Source organism: Danio rerio, chromosome 11, assembly GCF_049306965.1.
Source record: "Danio rerio strain Tuebingen ecotype United States chromosome 11, GRCz12tu, whole genome shotgun sequence".
NCBI lineage: Eukaryota > Metazoa > Chordata > Actinopteri > Cypriniformes > Danionidae > Danio > Danio rerio.
Window position 1 is genome coordinate 2679245 of NC_133186.1, and position 17039 is coordinate 2696283.

Below are 17039 nucleotides of genomic sequence, written 5' to 3' on the forward strand. Positions count from 1 at the left end.
ATGCAGGAGGAGGAGTTTGTTGCGTGGTTTGTTTGCAAATGGCGGCCTCTGCTGGGGACAAACAGCCCTTTCGGCAACGTCCCACATGACACAGTCGCGGGGCTATGTATGGACCGTATGGACGTTATTTACTAACCCATGAAGTAAAAGAGATTTCATTTAATGGTAAAGAAATATAAATACATAATATATTTAATGTTTATAATAAATAAATAATAAATTAATAAAATCTAGAAAAAATAATTGCTAAATAATTAATAAACTGTATCCTGCCCGTCATTATCATTTTATAATGACCGTTTTCTTGTAATCTTATTTTATCTCATCTTTTGAACTGTCCATTTACAAAGAAAAACATTTAGGTTTTATTAACTGAAGCAACATCTATACTCAAAAATAAATATACGTTATATAGCCTATAAAAATATGCGTACAAAATCTATTTCATGTTTAGAAACACACTTCTGGAACTATTTCCTAAATAAATATATTTTGTATGATCTTAAGCGAGGAACAACAAGAAAAAAAACAAGAAAGAAACTATTAAAATGTCTTTGCACGCTCACATTTTACATCAATAACAATAGTATTATACACTTATTAATCATGCAAGTATTAACGTAATAATACGAAAACAAATACTTTAAATAAAATAATAAAAATAATAATAAAATTGTATCAACACCACAGTAGATTGAACGTCTTTGTTGGGGTAAACTCTAGATATGAATTATTTATATTATTTATTAAATTTCCCATTTATTGTATTTTATTAACGTCTACCCCCATCCCCACCCTAAACCCACCCGTCACAGTACTGTTAAAACATTAATTATTGTTATACAGTGTTATAAAAAAGATGCTATATTGATGTGCGTATCCGCAGCTGTATCCTGTCTACCGACTGAACGTCTTTTGGGCCTTGCAGGTTTTAAAAGACGCGCAGTTTGTTGACAGTAGTGAACGCTGATCCTGCTTCGGTGAAAATGGCCCACTATCTGGACGATTTTATTGCAGATTTCAAAAAACAAATGCTACAGTAAGTAGCCTATGCTTTATTCCTCCTCAAACTTTTATGCAGTAAGTTAATGTGCCGCCATTACAGACCCGCTTTCGGAGGTTATTATCGTTGACGTGTGTGAATGATAACTATACTATAATATTAATTGATAGGGTTAATCAATTTATTTCGGAGGATGATGAAATCTGTATAACTCATTTTACAAGTGATAATTATTCTCAAATAAATAATGAAATAATTGATGAAAATATGACTGATTTAGGCAAATAATATAAAAAATAACATTGCAAGCAGTAAAGATAGCTATATGAAGACATTTGTAAAATAAAAGGAATGCCCTTTTTAGCAGAGTCTAATTTAACAAACAAAAACAAGGTCTGATAATTGAGAGAATAATGCACATTATGCAGATGCTTAAAATATATTATATTAGATCATTAAACTTTATGGATTATACCTCAAATGAAACATTTGCAATGTATCTGTAACTTTAAATGCTATTGTCATGCATGTTTAGACTGAGTTTTTATTGCATTCAAGGGTTTACACCAGCAGCTGTTGCATGTGACTTTTCATTCATTCATTCATTCATTCATTCATTCATTCATTCATTCATTCATTTTCCTTCAGCTTAGTACCTTTATTCATCAGGGGTCGCCACAGTGGAATGAACTGCCAACTTATCCAGCATATGTTTTACACAGTGGATGTCCTTCTAGATGCAACCCAGTATTGTAAAAAAAAACCATACACACTCACATTCTCACACACACACACACACACACACACACACACACACACACACACACACTATGGCCAGTTTAGTACATCCAATGCACCCATTTTTGTAAAATAAGAACACCATAGAGAGGTGCAGAGGTGGATTCTCAGTGTGTTGTAAACAGAAGGCTATATATATCACCCTCAGAAGGGCACTTCAGAGTGGAAACCATTGTGGTGGCCATATTTAAGTGTCGTTCAAAACTGAAGTGTTTAATAAAACTGGATGATGGGTTTTGAAGGGTACAACTGGTCGACATTTCAGAGATCTTCGCACAGGGATCCCTGAAGGATCCACTTGACAATACTCACTTCACGTAAAGGGGGCCTATTATGCCCCTTTTTACAAGATGCAAAATAAGTCTCTGATGTCCCTAGTGTGTGTATGAGAAGTTTCAGGTCAACACACCACACAAATAATGCTGTATAACTCTTTGAAACTGGCCCTTTAATGCTTTGATCCTTATTGTGTCATTTTGGTGACCGTCGCTTTAAATTAAAATGAGATTGTGCTCTTTTCAGAAGAGGGCGGAGCTACAGATGCCTGTGTGTCAGCATAGTGACAGATTCAAAAACAAGACTCACGTCCTATGCAAACATGGGGAAGATTGCCACTAGTTTGACTGTGAATTTACTGTGCTTCATATTACCGTAATAATAAGTGGTGAATACATTAGCTTATCAACATGATGTCTGCAGGAGTCCCATCAAACTGCCTTTGTTTGTTGTGATTACACACAATTTAACAGTGAAATTTAGACTAGCTTTAATTGTAAGGATGTTTTACCTTGGCAAAAGGGTACATTGGGCACTATGGGGTAAAGGGGCAATCCATCACCTCCACTGACTCAGAGATTATTGAAACTTTCAGAGATGAAGAAAAGGAGTATGATGATCTGCAACCCGACATGGCTGAGTTCAGCATGAGCACAGCAGCAGAAGCTCTGAGAAAGGTGATTATATGGAGGAAGAAAAGAGAATTGAGACTTTCAGAGACACACAAGAGCCAATCCCATCTAGACTGATTATTTTTGCATGATTTGAGCTGAAGTAGCACACCTTTTGATTATTATTCTAGTCATATTTTAATAGAAATCTTTTCAAAATGTGACTGTCATCCGTCGCAAGTAAATGTGAGCAATAAAGGTTCATCACCGAGTGACACTTTAGTTTAATTACCAATTTGCACTATTAAGAGCTTTTTATCTGTGTATTATTAAAGTGTTTTAGATGTTCGCATCCAGTATGTTTGTTTTAAGGATGTGTGCTCCGAAACAGTAACAACATTAACATTGAGAAGATAAAAACCTCCAAATCCTGGAGTTTGTCACTTCCATCTAAATAAATCATTTTTTAGACATCACCTCATCCTCTTCTGACCAATCAAATGCTCTCTAGTGTCCGACATGCCCCGCCCATTTCTTCTTATTTTCTTTTCAGTTGATACACTTGAGCTCGACCACTCTCAGTGGCAGAGCTTTGAGAAAACCCAAAAGCTATTGGCTGTTTTTTTTATAAAGGGAGGAGCTACTCTATGATTCTTTTAACCCGCCCACTGCCAGTTTAGCCTATTATATTTCAGCACCGTAGGTTACCTTGCTGGAAAACCGCGTATTTCAGTCATGAAGGCTCTTAAAGCATGCGTCCATGACCGAAATGCGACCTCCGGTGGACTGTAGCAGCCTCCAAAATGAGACACAGATTCAGAGTTCCACATGGGGTGGTTATTAATTAGCAAATAATATAAATATTGCTAGCGTAAACATTAGGTGAGCAGATTACATTGTAACCCAGTGCCCTAACAACACGCTATGTGACGAGAATTGCAGTGATAAGTAATTACGCGGGTTGCACCAGACGAAACTCGACAGAAGCACAGAATAGTGCACTCACTGCACTCCAGCGAAATGGTAAGGCTTGTAATCTAATTAATACATATTAGACTTCTTTAACAGTATTAGATGTAGACGCTGAATCACTTATATGTGTTATTTTGCATTTATTCACAGTTCTAAAGTTCAATTTCAAACAGTTTGTTTTATTTTTCATGATCTGAGGTGAACTATCTGCTGCTGCTTTCAGTAGTACGTTAGTAAATGTCATGTAAAATGGCATTCAAACTCACATTATTAGCATTTACACTGAATAAAGCACAGGAGCTGTACCTGAGCTGATCATTGTCATTTATCTTGTTGTTCAGCAGTGAGGAATAGAAGCCGTTTCTAATATATTAATTTCAGGTGTTGGTTAGAACTTTTAATATGGAAAATATTCCTTCTATAGCGTACTGTTGCTTTTATTTACAATATGACTTAAATTAGCCTTTAGGCTCAATAGTCAAGCTCGTTCCTGTTGGCCGTCAGTCTGGCAACCTGCGCTTGCAAGCGTTTCGAGCCAGGAGTGCAATACCTAGGTCATCCACTGGGTGTCAAACTTACACACTGCACCTTTGATAATTAATAATAAGCAGCTAATTAGCACTTTAATGAGCTAAACGTCTTAATTAATGGTTGGTTAATATCAGAAGTTTTACCTTAAAATAAAGTGACCGATCACTCTTATGTCTGCATTAAGATATTTCATTTCTTTAAAAATGTCTGCATGAGGAAATGTTCATTATAGATTAAATGTTCTTCTTGTTTTATATCTAAAGTATTATGCTGTTTTCTGTCTGCTTCGCTCATTTGATCGCGTTCATCTGTCGACTTCCACAAGGAACTTTGGGATAATTTAGAGCAGCAGTTCGCAAAAATGCAGCAGATGAAAAGAAGTCTCGGTGAAGAGGAAACCAGGTTCCATCGGATATTCTTCCTGCTGCAGGAGAACGAACAGGAGCTGGAGAATCTGCTCATCAGCAACGCTAAACTGGTAAAAACATCCAGACACATATAATTAAAAATGCTTTATGATATTTCTGATTTAAAAAGTGTCATATTTATGTTGTGTGAAGTAGAAGGAACGTAATATTAAATGAGAAAACAGTGGGCGTGGCTTGTTTTTTTCTACTGCGAGCTGATTGGATGTAGTAAAGTAGGCATTTCATTCGGAAAGATTAGGGTTATAACAACCTAACAGACACCTCCTACTCATCATTTCGGTTCAACACGGGCTCATTCTGAAAACATACCCCTGTGTACATTTCTGGAGAGTGTGAATTATATAGCCAGAGGTACGCATGGCTGCATTTTGTCTTTAAAATGAACGCTTTAGGATGGTATGACGCCGCAGACTGCTTCTGTTTCTTTTCACACTTATCAGCTGACTGCTTACCTCCTTGTGGATGACTTTTCCGCTGCAACCAGTTTGCACAGTGGCTTGGTAGACCTGAGACGCAGAGAGGAGTTGACTGTGACGACGGGGTTTGAGTCCAGTGAAGAACAATTCCTAGGTAAAACAAAAACCATAGCAAAATAAAAAGTCAATAACAGGGGGAGAATGTGGTAAGATCTGAAAACATGGTAAAAACAGGTGTCTTTTCTTTTGCTGGATTGCTTTTGAAACACAGTCGGTTGGGTTTAGGGAAGGTGGTGGGCGGGTCAATCAGTGCTTTTGAATACACTATTGGTTGGGTTTAGGGAAGGTAGTGGCAATCGGTGCTTTTGAACACACTTTTAATTGGGTTTAGGGAAGGTGGTGGGCGGGTCAATCCGTGCTTTTGCAAACACTATTGGTTGGGTTTAGGGAAGGGGGTGGGCGGGTCAATCCGTGCTTTTGAAAACACTATTGGTTGGGTTTAGGGAAGGGGGTGGGCGGGTCAATATGTGCTTTTGAAAACATCATTGGTTTGGTTTAGGTAAGGTGGTGGGCGGGTCAATCCGTGCTTTTGAAAACACTATTGGTTGGGTTTAGGGAAGGGAGTGGGCGGGTCAATATGTACTTTTGAAAACATCATTGGTTGGGTTTAGGGAAGAGGGTGGAAGGATGTATCGGTCGGTCTGTCGGTCAGTCAGTCGACAGCAGCCTCTGTTGGATTTACGTGAAAAAAGCAGGCGTGAATGACACTCGCAAGAGAAATTTTAAATCCCGCAAAGCATACACATCGGCTTCTGGTGGATTCGTAAAAACAAAAACTGCTAAAAAAAACATACTTCGTGTGACGTATTTGGCGCTCTCCAGAAATGTATACAGGGGTAGGTCTCAATAATGAGCCTGGGTTGTTAAAAAGGTTGTCACCGTCTCTGTCTTCAGGACATTTCTTGTTGTCAAAATTACCAACTATTCTTGTGTTTTACAGCGAGAAGAAGTAAAGAACAACCCTGAAGAAAAGGAGCGTCGTGAGTACTACAGGAGGAAACTTTGGATCAACAACGTCTATGACACATGTATAAGTGCGGCAGGAATGCCAGCGAACACACGGGACCCTCTGGAGCAGTTACAAATGGTGAACAATCCACAAATACTTCTGTCAACTCTTGAAGTCCCCGTGAAATCAAAACTAACCATGTTGATTTTGTTAGCTCACATTGCTAGTTTTGTGCAAAACGATTCATCTGCAGGTCATTAAGAAAAAAACAACAATAGTTTGCCCTTGTAATCTAAAATTGAAGTCTAAAAATGCACTTCCTGTTTGTTTTGAGTTAAATTCTCAGATTAGGTCAGAGGTAGTGGGCGTGGCTAACATACTTAACCACACCCTTTTGACAACAGACAGAAATGGTGAGCAGGAGGAGGAGGAGGAGTCTGTTAGGTTGTAATAAAGTAAAGTCTAGATCGGATATGCAGCCGGCGGGAAGTGCGATATGCACATTAATATAGTAGCATTTTTTTTATGACGCTGTATAACAATAATTATTATTTTTATAGTACTGTGACGGTTGGGGTGGGAGTAGGCGTTAAAAAAAACAATTTACTAGTTAATTTAATAGATAACATAAATAATACTCGGTACAACTACTGCTTTTACGTTACTGTGATGGTTGGGTTTAGGGTTGGGGTGGGGGTAGACGTTAATAAATAGAATAAATGGGAAATTTAATAAATAATAGAAATAATTCTCATTAACTTCCAGCCACAAATGTATCTGATCTAGCAACAACCTTGTAATAACTCTCCCCAAACCCCTTTCCCCCAACTTTCTGAATGTACTTTACTACATCCAATCAGCTCGCAGTAGAAAAAAAGCCACGCCCACTGTTGTGTCATTTAATATTCTGTTTCTCTAGAACCTGCGTCACAATACGGAAAGAATACCGGTCGCAGCTTCCGGTTCATGGGGACTTTAAAAATAAGTTCACCCAAACATGAAAATTTAATCATGAGTTACTTCATTTGTTTCAGACCTTTATGAGAAGAAAGCTGGAAATTTGTAACCATTGACTTCCATAATAGGAAAACAAAAACTATGGAAGTAAATGGCTACAAGTTTCCAGCATTCTTCAAAGTATCTTCTTTTGTGTTCAGCAGAATAAAGAAACTGAAACAAGAGGGTAGGAAATGACAGAATTTACATTTTTGGGTGAACTGACCCTTTAATGGATAGGTATTAGTTATTAATGTGGCTTTTAAAATTAAAATGATTTTTGTTTTGTTTTTTTTTTGCTTTTTTTCCTCCAGATTAAAATCTTCCTTCAAATAATCAGCGATGTGAAAATGAAAACTGATGAAGAAGACTCTTAAAATCTAAGCAAATAAAATAATCATCTGAACATCTTCTGTCAGGCTTGTTCACTGGGGTGAGAGGAGGTTAATAATGAAGCGCAGCGCTTGACCAATCAGACTCCACTATATTTTTCTTCTGCTTAGTTGGTTTCAGGGGTCGCCACAGCAGAATGAACCGCCAACTTATTCAGCATATGTTTTACACAGTGCATGCCCTTTCAGCTGCAACCCAGTACTGAGAAACATCTATACACACACATTTACACGAACACTCATAAACTATGACCAGTTTCGTTCATCCAATTCACCTATGGCACATGTGTTTGGACTGTGGGGGAAACCGGAGCACTCAGAGGAAACCTACGCCAACATGGAGAGAACATGCAAACTCCACACAGAAATGCCAACCTCGAACCAGTGACCTTCTTGTGAGGCGACAGTGAATATAGATTTTATAATTATGGAAATGCGTCGATGTACTGGTCAATCTTAGTGGGACACCATGTTCATTCTTTTTCCTTGGCATTTTATTGGCCAGTGAATATTTCCTGCTTGTTGTAAAGCCCATTTCATAACTGTAAAAAGCGGCAATTCAATCATGAGTTAACGTCAAAACAACTGCCATAACATAATTATCAATATGTGTACCTTTTTGGATAATCGGAAGCTATGGAAACAAAAAATGTAGGCTAAAACAGGACATACGCTAGCTCGGACTAGCCTATTGTTATTGTTTACATCCCGGTTTCGTCACAACGTTAACGGCCGCGCGCTGATCTGAATAAGCTCGCATATCGAATATTCACTACTTTGTTTTGTTTCTACTTCATCCAGTGTACGCGTTTTGTTCCAGTTTTCTGATACTTCGTATATTTATGGATCAAAAAATACAGTTTCAACAGCCAAATCCCGTGACATGTGATGCTGAAGACATGTACAAATACCCGCAAAAACCACCACCTCATAGGATGCCCAAAGGCACGGTAAGTGACGCTGGCTATGGATAAAATGTGTTTGTTAAAGCTGTCGTCAGTCGTTTTAATCAGATGTTTCAATAAACATCAAACCAGTCCCATCTTACAGTAGCCAACCACCTTAAATGGTAGATTTTTCTTGCCATATTCCATGAATATGTTTAGTAAATTTAATCCTGTAAATATTTCCAAACTCAATTTTTGATTAGTGCAATGTAAAAAAATTAGTTACCTTACTTTATAAAAGTGAGTAAACCCGTTGTCTTAAAATAAACACGTTGATTTTACTTAAATAAAGTCAGTGAACCCATTGACTTTACTCTATGCACATACACTCGGCGGCCACTTTATTAGGTACACCTGTTCAATTGCTCCTTAACGCAAATTTCTAATCAGCCAATCACATGGCAGCAACTCAATGTATTTAGGCATGTAGACATGGTCAAGACGATCTGCTGCAGTACAAACCGAGCATCAGAATGGGGAAGAAACAGGATTAAAGGGACTTTGAATGTGGCATGGTTGTTGGGCTGATCTGAGTATTTCAGAAACTGCTGATCTACTGGGATTTTCACGCACAATTATTGCTAGGGTTCACAGAGAATGGTCTGAAGAAGAGAAAATATCCAGTGAGCGGCAGTTCTGTTGGCACATATGCCTTGTTGATGCTAGAGGTCAGAGGAGAATGGCCAGACTGGTTCCATGTGATAGAAAGGCAAAAATAACTCAAATAATCACTCGTTACAACCGAGCTCTGCAGGAGAGCATCTCTGAACACACAACACGTCCAACCTTGAGGCAGATGGGCTACAGCAGCAGAAGACCACACCGGGTGCCGCTCCTGTCAGCTAAGAACAGGAAACTGAGGCTACAATTCACACAGGCTCACCAAAACTGGACAATAGAAGATTGGAGAAACATTGCCTGCTCTGATGAGTGTCGAATTTGACAGAATTTGGCGTCAACGACATGAAAGCATGGATCCATCCTGCCTTGTATCAATGGTTCCGGCTTTTCTTGGCACACTTTGGGCCCATTAGTACCAATTGAGCATTGTGTAAATGCCACAGCCTACCTGAGTATTGTCGCTGACCATGTCTTTTGATGGCTACTTCCAGCAGGATAACGCACCATGTCATAAAGCGTGAATAATCTCAGACTGGTTTCTTGAACATGACAATGAGTTCACTGTATTCAATTGGCCTTCACAGTCATCAGATCTCAATCCAATAGAGCACCTTTGGGATGTGGTGGATCGGGAGATTGGCATCATGGATGTGCAGCCGACAAATCTGCAGCAACTGCGTGATGCTATCATGTCAATATCGAGCAAAATCTCTGAGGAATATTTCCAGTATCTTGTTGAATCTATGCTACGAAGGATTAAGGCAGTTCTGAAGGCAAAAGTGGGTCCAACCCGGTACTATAACGTGTACCTAATAAATTGGCCGGTGAGTGTATTGACTTACAGAAACAGACCATGAACAATACATTTATTACAGTTATTGTTCATGTTACTTAACTAGTATTAACTAATGAAACCTTACTTTAAAGTCTGACCCATATGGGTATTAAAGAGCCTGATTAAAGAACTAAGTCATTAAAGTGTTTTCTTTCTTATCACCTACAGCTGGACAGTGTCATGGGTGTAGTGGAGAGAAGCGCAGTTTTCACCCGTCAGAGGGACATCAGGCTGCCACCCATCCCTGGCATTAGTCATCATCTTGGGCCACCACCCGAGGTCCACCCCAGCCTCGATGCCCAGACACAGACTGACATTTATAAACGAATGAGAAGAACCATTAGAGCCACCTTATCAGATAAAGCAAAGAAAATTCTACAAAGTCGCTGTGAAGTAGGTGAAATTGGTTTGTTTTTTTGCGCTATGATTCCAGAGTAAATGATGAATGTGTTTTGTAGAAAGCAGTGAAACAGGAAAGAAGCTTTAATATGTTGTGTGTTTTACTAAACTGCCCTGCTGAAAAATCCAGCTTAAACCAGTCTAGGCTGGTTGGCTGGTTTTAGCTGGTCGACCAGCCTGTTTTTAGAGGGGTTTTGGCCACTTCCAGGCTGGTTTCCAGCCATTTCCAGCCTGGTCTTAGCTGGTCAGGCTGGAAAATGACCAGCCAAATCCAGCTAAAACCAGCTTGACCAGCCTGGTTTAAACTGGATATAGCTGGTTTTGGCTGGACTCCCAGCTTGGCTAAGCTGGTCAAGCTGGTTTTAGCTGGTCATCTCCCAGCCTGACCAGCTAAGACCAGCCTGGAAATGGCTGGAAACTAGCCTGGAAGTGGCCAAAACCCCTCTAAAACCAGCCTGGTCAACCAGCTAAAACCAGCCAACCAGCTTAGGCTGGTTTAAGCTGGATTTTTCAGCAGGGTGCATATCAGTGGTGAGGCTAGAAATGTTAAAGTGAGTAAACCTTGGTGAAATAGGCTGGACCTACTCTTGAGTATATAATTCAACACAGGCTTATTCCGAAAACGTAGCCCCATATACATTTCTGGAGATCCTGAATTATGTAGCCATAGGTACATATGGCTGCATTTCGTCTTTAAAACGAACACTATGGGGCAGTATGACGCCGCAGACGGCTTCTGTTTTTTTTATGCTACCAGCTGACCTCTTAGCTTCGTGTGGATGGCTTTTCTGCTGTTACTAGTTTGCTCAGTGGCTCGCCGCGTACGTTGGTGGACTTGAAACACAGAGTGGAGTTGACCGCAACAACAGGGTTTGAGTCCGGAGAAGAACAGTTCCAGAAAGCACGTAAGACAAAAGGCAAAAAATAGAAGTAAATAACAGGGTGAGAATGTGGTAAAATCTGAAAACGTGGTAAAAATCAGGCGGCAAGGGCTTTTCTTTTTTGGATTGCTTTTGAAAACACTGTCAGTTGGGTTTAGGGAAGGTGGTGGGCGGGTCAATCAGTGCTTTTGAATACACTATTGGTTGGGTTTAGGGAAGGGGGTGGGCGGGTCAATATGTGCTTTTGAAAACATCATTGGTTGGGTTTTGGGAAGGCGGTGGGCGGATCAATCGGTGGTTTTGAAAACACTATTGGTTGGGTTTAGGGAAGGGGGTGGGCGGGTCAATATGTGCTTTTGAAAACATCATTGGTTGGGTTTTGTGAAGGTGGTGGGCGGATCAATTTGTGGTTTTGAAAACACTATTGGTTGGGTTTAGGGAAGGGGGTGGGCGGGTCAATATGTGCTTTTGAAAACATCATTGGTTGGGTTTTGGGAAGGCGGTGGGCGGATCAATCGGTGCTTTTAAAAACACTGTCAGTTGGGTTTAGGGAAGGCGATGGGCGGGTCAATCGGTGCTTTTTAAAACACGGACGGTTGGGTTTATGGAAGGAGGAGGCCTTGATTGGTCAGTTAGTAGGTCAGTCAGTAAGTTGACAGTGGCCTCTGGTGGATTTACGTGAGAAGAGCAGGCATGAATGGCACTCGCGAGATAAATTTGAGATTTGAAAAAGCATACATAGCAGCCTTTGGTGGATTCGCGAAAACAAAAACTGCAATAAAACGTGGCTCCTGGGACGTATTTGGCGCTCTCCAGAAATGTATATAGTGCTACGTTTTAGGAATGAGCCTGGGATTATTATTTAGCTTACCCCATTGGCAAATAGTTTAGCTCATAATTTCTGAAAAAAACAACAACTCTAAGCAAGAAAAGCATTTTTTGCAGTGCATGATTCAACAGTCACCCGGTCATATAACAGAGCCATGGTTTACGTGGCAAAAACGAGATACTGTGACTTCAGGTCTGCATTAGCAATAACTAAAGTGTGTTTTTATTTATTTCCAGCAGCAGAAAAAGAGCAGCATGGATGTGAGAAAAAAAGCCACAGTCTCCAGCCGACCAAAGACTGTCAAGCTTCCACCTAGCTCTGCTCCACCAGTCTCTGTTCCACCTGAACCTGTCCCACTTACCCCTGTCCCACCTGGCCCTTCCACAGCTACAGGTGAGCTGGTCAAACAATCTAAACTGACTTCCACTATGCTGACACACAGGCATTTGTAGCTCCGCCCTGTTTGAAAAGAGCACAATCTCATTTGAATTTAAAGTGACAGGCAGCAAACGCCCCAATTATGATCAAAGCCTAAAAGGGTCACTTGCAGAAAGTTTTAAAACATTATTTTTGTGGGATTTTAAGATGAAACTTACGCACTCTAAAGACATCAGAGACTCATTTTACACCCTTTAACATGAAGTAAAAGTAATGTTGTTGCGATGTAATGCAGGACTGCCTCCACATCCAGATGCTCAGATGAGCGAGACTGCGGTGGACCGAAGCCTCGACACTGGGAAAGACCTTCCAGTCGTCGAGTCCTCGAAGAAAAAGAGAAACAGACCCCCAAAAGCCTCAAGGAGAGATGAAGACATGGGATTTGAATTGATGGTCATTTCTGAGATGTGGTGGGAAATCGCAGACGAAATCAGGGAAATTGAGGCTAAAAAGGAAAACATGTAAGCTTCTTGACTGATTTCTTCACACTCTGTGGAAACTGAAGACACAGTAACAGTGATTGAGCCTCTGCTTTGTTTTGTGCAGCGTGAAGAAGGCAAACTGCTTGGAAAAAAGGTTTCATGCCAGTGTTCGCCTCATAGCAGAACAGCAGGAGGAAGAAAGGGATCTTAAGCAAATATGGCAGAGTAAAAACAGCGGTTGCCAGATACCTGTTTGGAGGATGAAAGTAAGTGCATATACACTACCAGTCAAAAATGTGTCAGTCATTTTCTTCATGCTTTTTTAAGACAATTATTCTGTTCATCAAGGCGGCATTTAATAAATATAAAAAAATTTGTATGTATTATACAGAAGCATAGAGAAAGAGTTGCCACAAGTAACGTGATTAATCTAGACTCAAATAATTCCAAGAAGTGCTTAATGGTTAATTAAAATATTGTTAAAAACATTTACACAATCTTATGTTTTAAAACTCTGTACATTTCAAAAGTGCAAAACCAAATGTAAATCAAAGGCGGCAACACCAAGGCTCCAAAAATACAAATTTATTAAATTAAAAAGGCTGACACAGAGCGTGTAACGTTTCGAGCCACCCGGCTCTTCATCAGACAAAAAAAAAAGTGCAAAACCAACCATCTTCAACACAAACTTGGCTGTAAGGGGTAACTTCTATGAACTATTGGAGTTAATAGAGTTGTCGCAAATCTCTTTCTCTCTGGCTTTGGTATTATATGTTTAAGTTATTACAGTAGACTAATCCTCAGACAAATGCAGAGCATCTAAACACTGAGAAGAAACTTAGGCCCAATCCCAAATTTACCCCTTAGCTCTTCCCTCTGCAAATCCCCCGTTCCACCACATTCCAAAGGTGCTCGATTGGATTGAGCTCTGGTGACTGTGGAGGCCATGAGTACAGTGAACTCATTGTCATGTTCAAGAAACCAGTCTGAGATGATTCAGGCTTTATGATATGGTGCGTTATTTTGCTGGGAGTAGCCATCAGAAGATGGAGACACTGTGTTCATAAAGGGATGGACATAGTCAGCAACAATACTCAGGCAGGCTGTGGCGTTGACACAATGCTCAATTGGTACTAATGGACCCAAAGCTTGCCAAGAAAATCTCCCCCACACCATTACACCACCACCAGCAGCTTGATCAGTTGATACAAGGCAGGATGGATCCATGCTTTCATGCTGTTGATGACAAATTCTGACCCGACCATCTGAATGTGGCAGCAGAAGTCGAGACACCAACAACCATGCCACATTCAAAGTCACTTAAATCCCCTTTCTTCCTCATTCTGATGCTCAGTTTGAACTGCAGCAGATCATCTCTTCATGTCTAAATGCATTGAGTTGCTCCCAAGTGATGGGCTGATTAGAAATTCGCTTTAACGAGCAGTTAGACAGGTGTACCTAATAAAGTGGCCGGTGAGTGTATCTCTAATGTAATATTAGACAGTTCTGCTGATCTCTGCCGTATTTTAACACATTGTTATTTCTCACCAGAATGAGCAGGTGGCGGAGGCCATCGCAGAGATCCACGAAAGTTTCGGTGAGATCAGCTGTCCGTCTATTCCGTATATAATGCAAGAAGACATTGATCAGTGGTGTTCAGACGCCAGCAGGTTCGTTAGAAACACAAGGCTCCAAAAGACAATACAGAGTGGTTTTCACCACATCGAGTACAGGTAAGATAGAAAAATGCATGTCTTTGTGAGCCTAGTTTGACACTTGTATGTGCTTACAATTCAGTTGAACGTGCCATATAATGCATTGACACAAGATATTAAACTGAACATAGAGCGTACTGTATATGGCCTGGGTACGTGGAAAAATTCTCCAGAAACAGTTTTACAGTTAATATGTATGAATTGGCCCTCGTGACATGGTTGCTTAGTGGTTAGCACCGTCTCCTGACAGTAAGAAGGTCGCTGGTTCGAGTTCCGGCTGGGTCATTTGGCATTTCTGTGTGGAGTTTGCATGTTCTTCCTTGTTGGCGTGGGTTTCCTCCGGGTGCTCCGGTTTCCCCCACAGCTCATACATATGCGCTATAGGGGAATCGGATTAACTAAATTGATATGACACGATGCATAAATATGCATTAAACACATATATTTAGCAATGCACATGTGTTTGTTGCCTCATTACAAACTACAAATTTCACAATATACATATTAGACTGATAAAAAATACTATTAAACAGAGCTTATATGTCTTTTGAGTAAAATTTAATAGATTTTTAATACAAATATACCGAATTTATAATTTCGACTACGTTCCTTCTCTCCAGAAAATTGACAGTAAGAGCGGAGTGATATGACACGATGCATAAATGTGCTTTAAACACTTTTATTCTTCAGTGTACATGTGTTTGTTGCCTCATTACAAACTACAAATTCCACAATATACATATTAAACTGATATAAGAACCTTTTAAACAGAGCTTATACCCCTTTTGAGTGAAATTTAATAGATGTTTAATACATATATACTGAAATTTGTATTCCGACGGTGTTCTTTCACTCCAGAAAATTGACAGTAAGAGCGGAGTGATTTGACAATGCATAAATGTGCTTTAAACACTTTTATTCAGCAGTGTACATGTGTTTGTTGCCTCATTACAAACTACAAATTCCACAATATACATATTAAACTGATAAAAAGGATAACATTAAACAGAGCTTATACCCCTTTTGGGTTAAATTTAATAAATATTTAGTATATATATACCAAATTTTGAATTCCGATGGCATACTTTCACTTCAGAAAATTGACAGCAAGTGCGGAGTGATATAACACGATGCATAAATGTTCATTAAACACTTATATTCTTGAGTGTACATGTATTTGTTGCCTCATTACAAACTACAAATTTCACAATATATATGTTAAACTAATAAAAGATAACATTAAACAGAGCTTATACCCCTTTTGGGAGACATTGAATAAATGTTTAATATGTAAATACCGAATTTTGAATTTTGACAGGCTGTGAATAGATCAGATCATGCATGGCTGCAAAATTTGTTCAATTGGCCTGTTCTTCATTGGCATTTTACACACACTGAATTTGCATGAGAACGAGGGAACAATTGTGTTTGAAGCTCATTGTATGGCCATTTTCATGTACTAAACTCTTATTATTCAGATGTATCTAGGTGTATCCAGAATTTAATTATAAGTCATCTTTAAAACTGCAGAACTGTCTTGCTAACTGTAGGATTAATCTCACTGTTGATGTCTATCTTTCACAGTAAAAGGCAGCAGAAAAACGCTGAGAGGCAAGCCCGGCGGAGGCAGATCCGACATGAGATCGCTCTCGCTCCTCCTGTAAAAATAGTAAGTGGTGAACAAAAACGGAGCTACAACTTGTCTTGCTTATCAAATATTGTAAGATGGATCAATCTTATGATATAGTTAAATAACGTCATGTCTTTGTTGCAGACTGGAAGAAAGCTGATCCCACGCAGCCAGCCTCCGAAGGTTGTGGAGAAAGTAGTGAAGGTTAAGGAAGAGAAGGATTTACTGTATTTTTTAAACAATTAACCGGACTGCCTTCTCAAGTATTGAAGAAGAAAATGCCTCCGTCTTTCAGTGAAGAATGAGGAAATCCTCCTCCTCTTCCTTCACTGAACGACCAACTTCCAAAATCCGAAAATAGAAAACACAGCATACACAGCATGATGTTTTTGTAATGTCTTTCAATTCTAAAGACATTTTAATACAATTATGTTAATAAACATTTCTTTTAAAGGCATAACCTTTTACTCAAGTTATTTTTTCCATATATATATATATATATATATATATACATATATATATATATATATATATATATATATATATATATATATATATATATATATATATATATATGCACCTCAATGTTGCCTATATGTGGCACACACATCTATGCAACATATATATTATCATATATGTGCATATATACTGCATAAAGGGTTCATATATCCTCATATAGATTCCTTCCATGAGGGTAAACTGTGGCATAATAGGTCCCCTTTAAATGTGGCCCTCTTAATTTGAGTACCTCATTTATCACCTTGTAAATATTCATTCATAACAAATTAACCTCAGTGTACGTCAAGACAGCAAAGATGTGTTTTCCAGTTGAAGCGACACACATGTTTTAGAGCTGATGGTGACGGTATTTTCCCATCATCAACTTGTAA

General features: G+C 39.2%; 2 protein-coding genes across 6 annotated transcripts; both read left to right on the forward strand.

Moving 5' to 3' along the window:
* Positions 1–874: 874 nt before the first annotated feature.
* On the forward strand, positions 875–7446 carry LOC137496663 (uncharacterized). 3 transcript variants are annotated; one of them, XM_073916244.1, is made up of 6 exons: positions 900–1039; positions 2324–2452; positions 2673–2754; positions 4517–4669; positions 6036–6182; positions 7355–7446. In XM_073916244.1, the coding sequence occupies exons 1-6, from the start codon at positions 987–989 to the stop codon at positions 7415–7417; spliced, it is 627 nt and encodes a 208-aa protein (XP_073772345.1). In that variant the 5' UTR covers positions 900–986; the 3' UTR covers positions 7418–7446. The 3 variants fall into 3 exon arrangements, with proteins under 3 accessions (XP_068080359.2, XP_073772345.1, XP_073772346.1); XM_068224258.2 differs by lacking the exon at positions 2324–2452 and having other exon boundaries at positions 875–1039; XM_073916245.1 differs by lacking the exon at positions 900–1039 and having other exon boundaries at positions 2332–2452.
* zgc:193807 lies at positions 918–16609 on the forward strand. 3 transcript variants are annotated; one of them, NM_001130768.2, is given in 11 exon segments: positions 918–1039; positions 4622–4669; positions 6036–6182; positions 8234–8382; positions 10004–10228; positions 12181–12337; positions 12618–12843; positions 12929–13070; positions 14356–14537; positions 16104–16188; positions 16294–16609. In NM_001130768.2, coding segments are annotated over 8 exon segments (1227 nt in total). In that variant the 5' UTR covers positions 918–1039; positions 4622–4669; positions 6036–6182; positions 8234–8274; the 3' UTR covers positions 16396–16609.
* The last annotated feature ends 430 nt before the right edge of the window (positions 16610–17039 follow it).

What these genes read in the sequence shown, in the direction of transcription:
- zgc:193807 (XM_021479624.3), top strand. Translation starts at nt 8,275, where the DNA reads ATGGATCAAAAAATACAGTTTCAACAGCCAAATCCCGTGACATGTGAT. An exon ending in ATAGGATGCCCAAAGGCACG is followed by an intron (nt 8,383 to 10,003) that starts GTAAGTGACGCT and finishes TATCACCTACAG; the next exon opens with CTGGACAGTGTCATGGGTGT. An exon ending in GAGGCTAAAAAGGAAAACAT is followed by an intron (nt 12,844 to 12,928) that starts GTAAGCTTCTTG and finishes TGTTTTGTGCAG; the next exon opens with CGTGAAGAAGGCAAACTGCT.
- LOC137496663 (XM_073916244.1), top strand. Translation starts at nt 987, where the DNA reads ATGGCCCACTATCTGGACGATTTTATTGCAGATTTCAAAAAACAAATG. An exon ending in TTACTGTGCTTCATATTACC is followed by an intron (nt 2,453 to 2,672) that starts GTAATAATAAGT and finishes TGAAACTTTCAG; the next exon opens with AGATGAAGAAAAGGAGTATG. An exon ending in CAGCAGAAGCTCTGAGAAAG is followed by an intron (nt 2,755 to 4,516) that starts GTGATTATATGG and finishes GACTTCCACAAG; the next exon opens with GAACTTTGGGATAATTTAGA.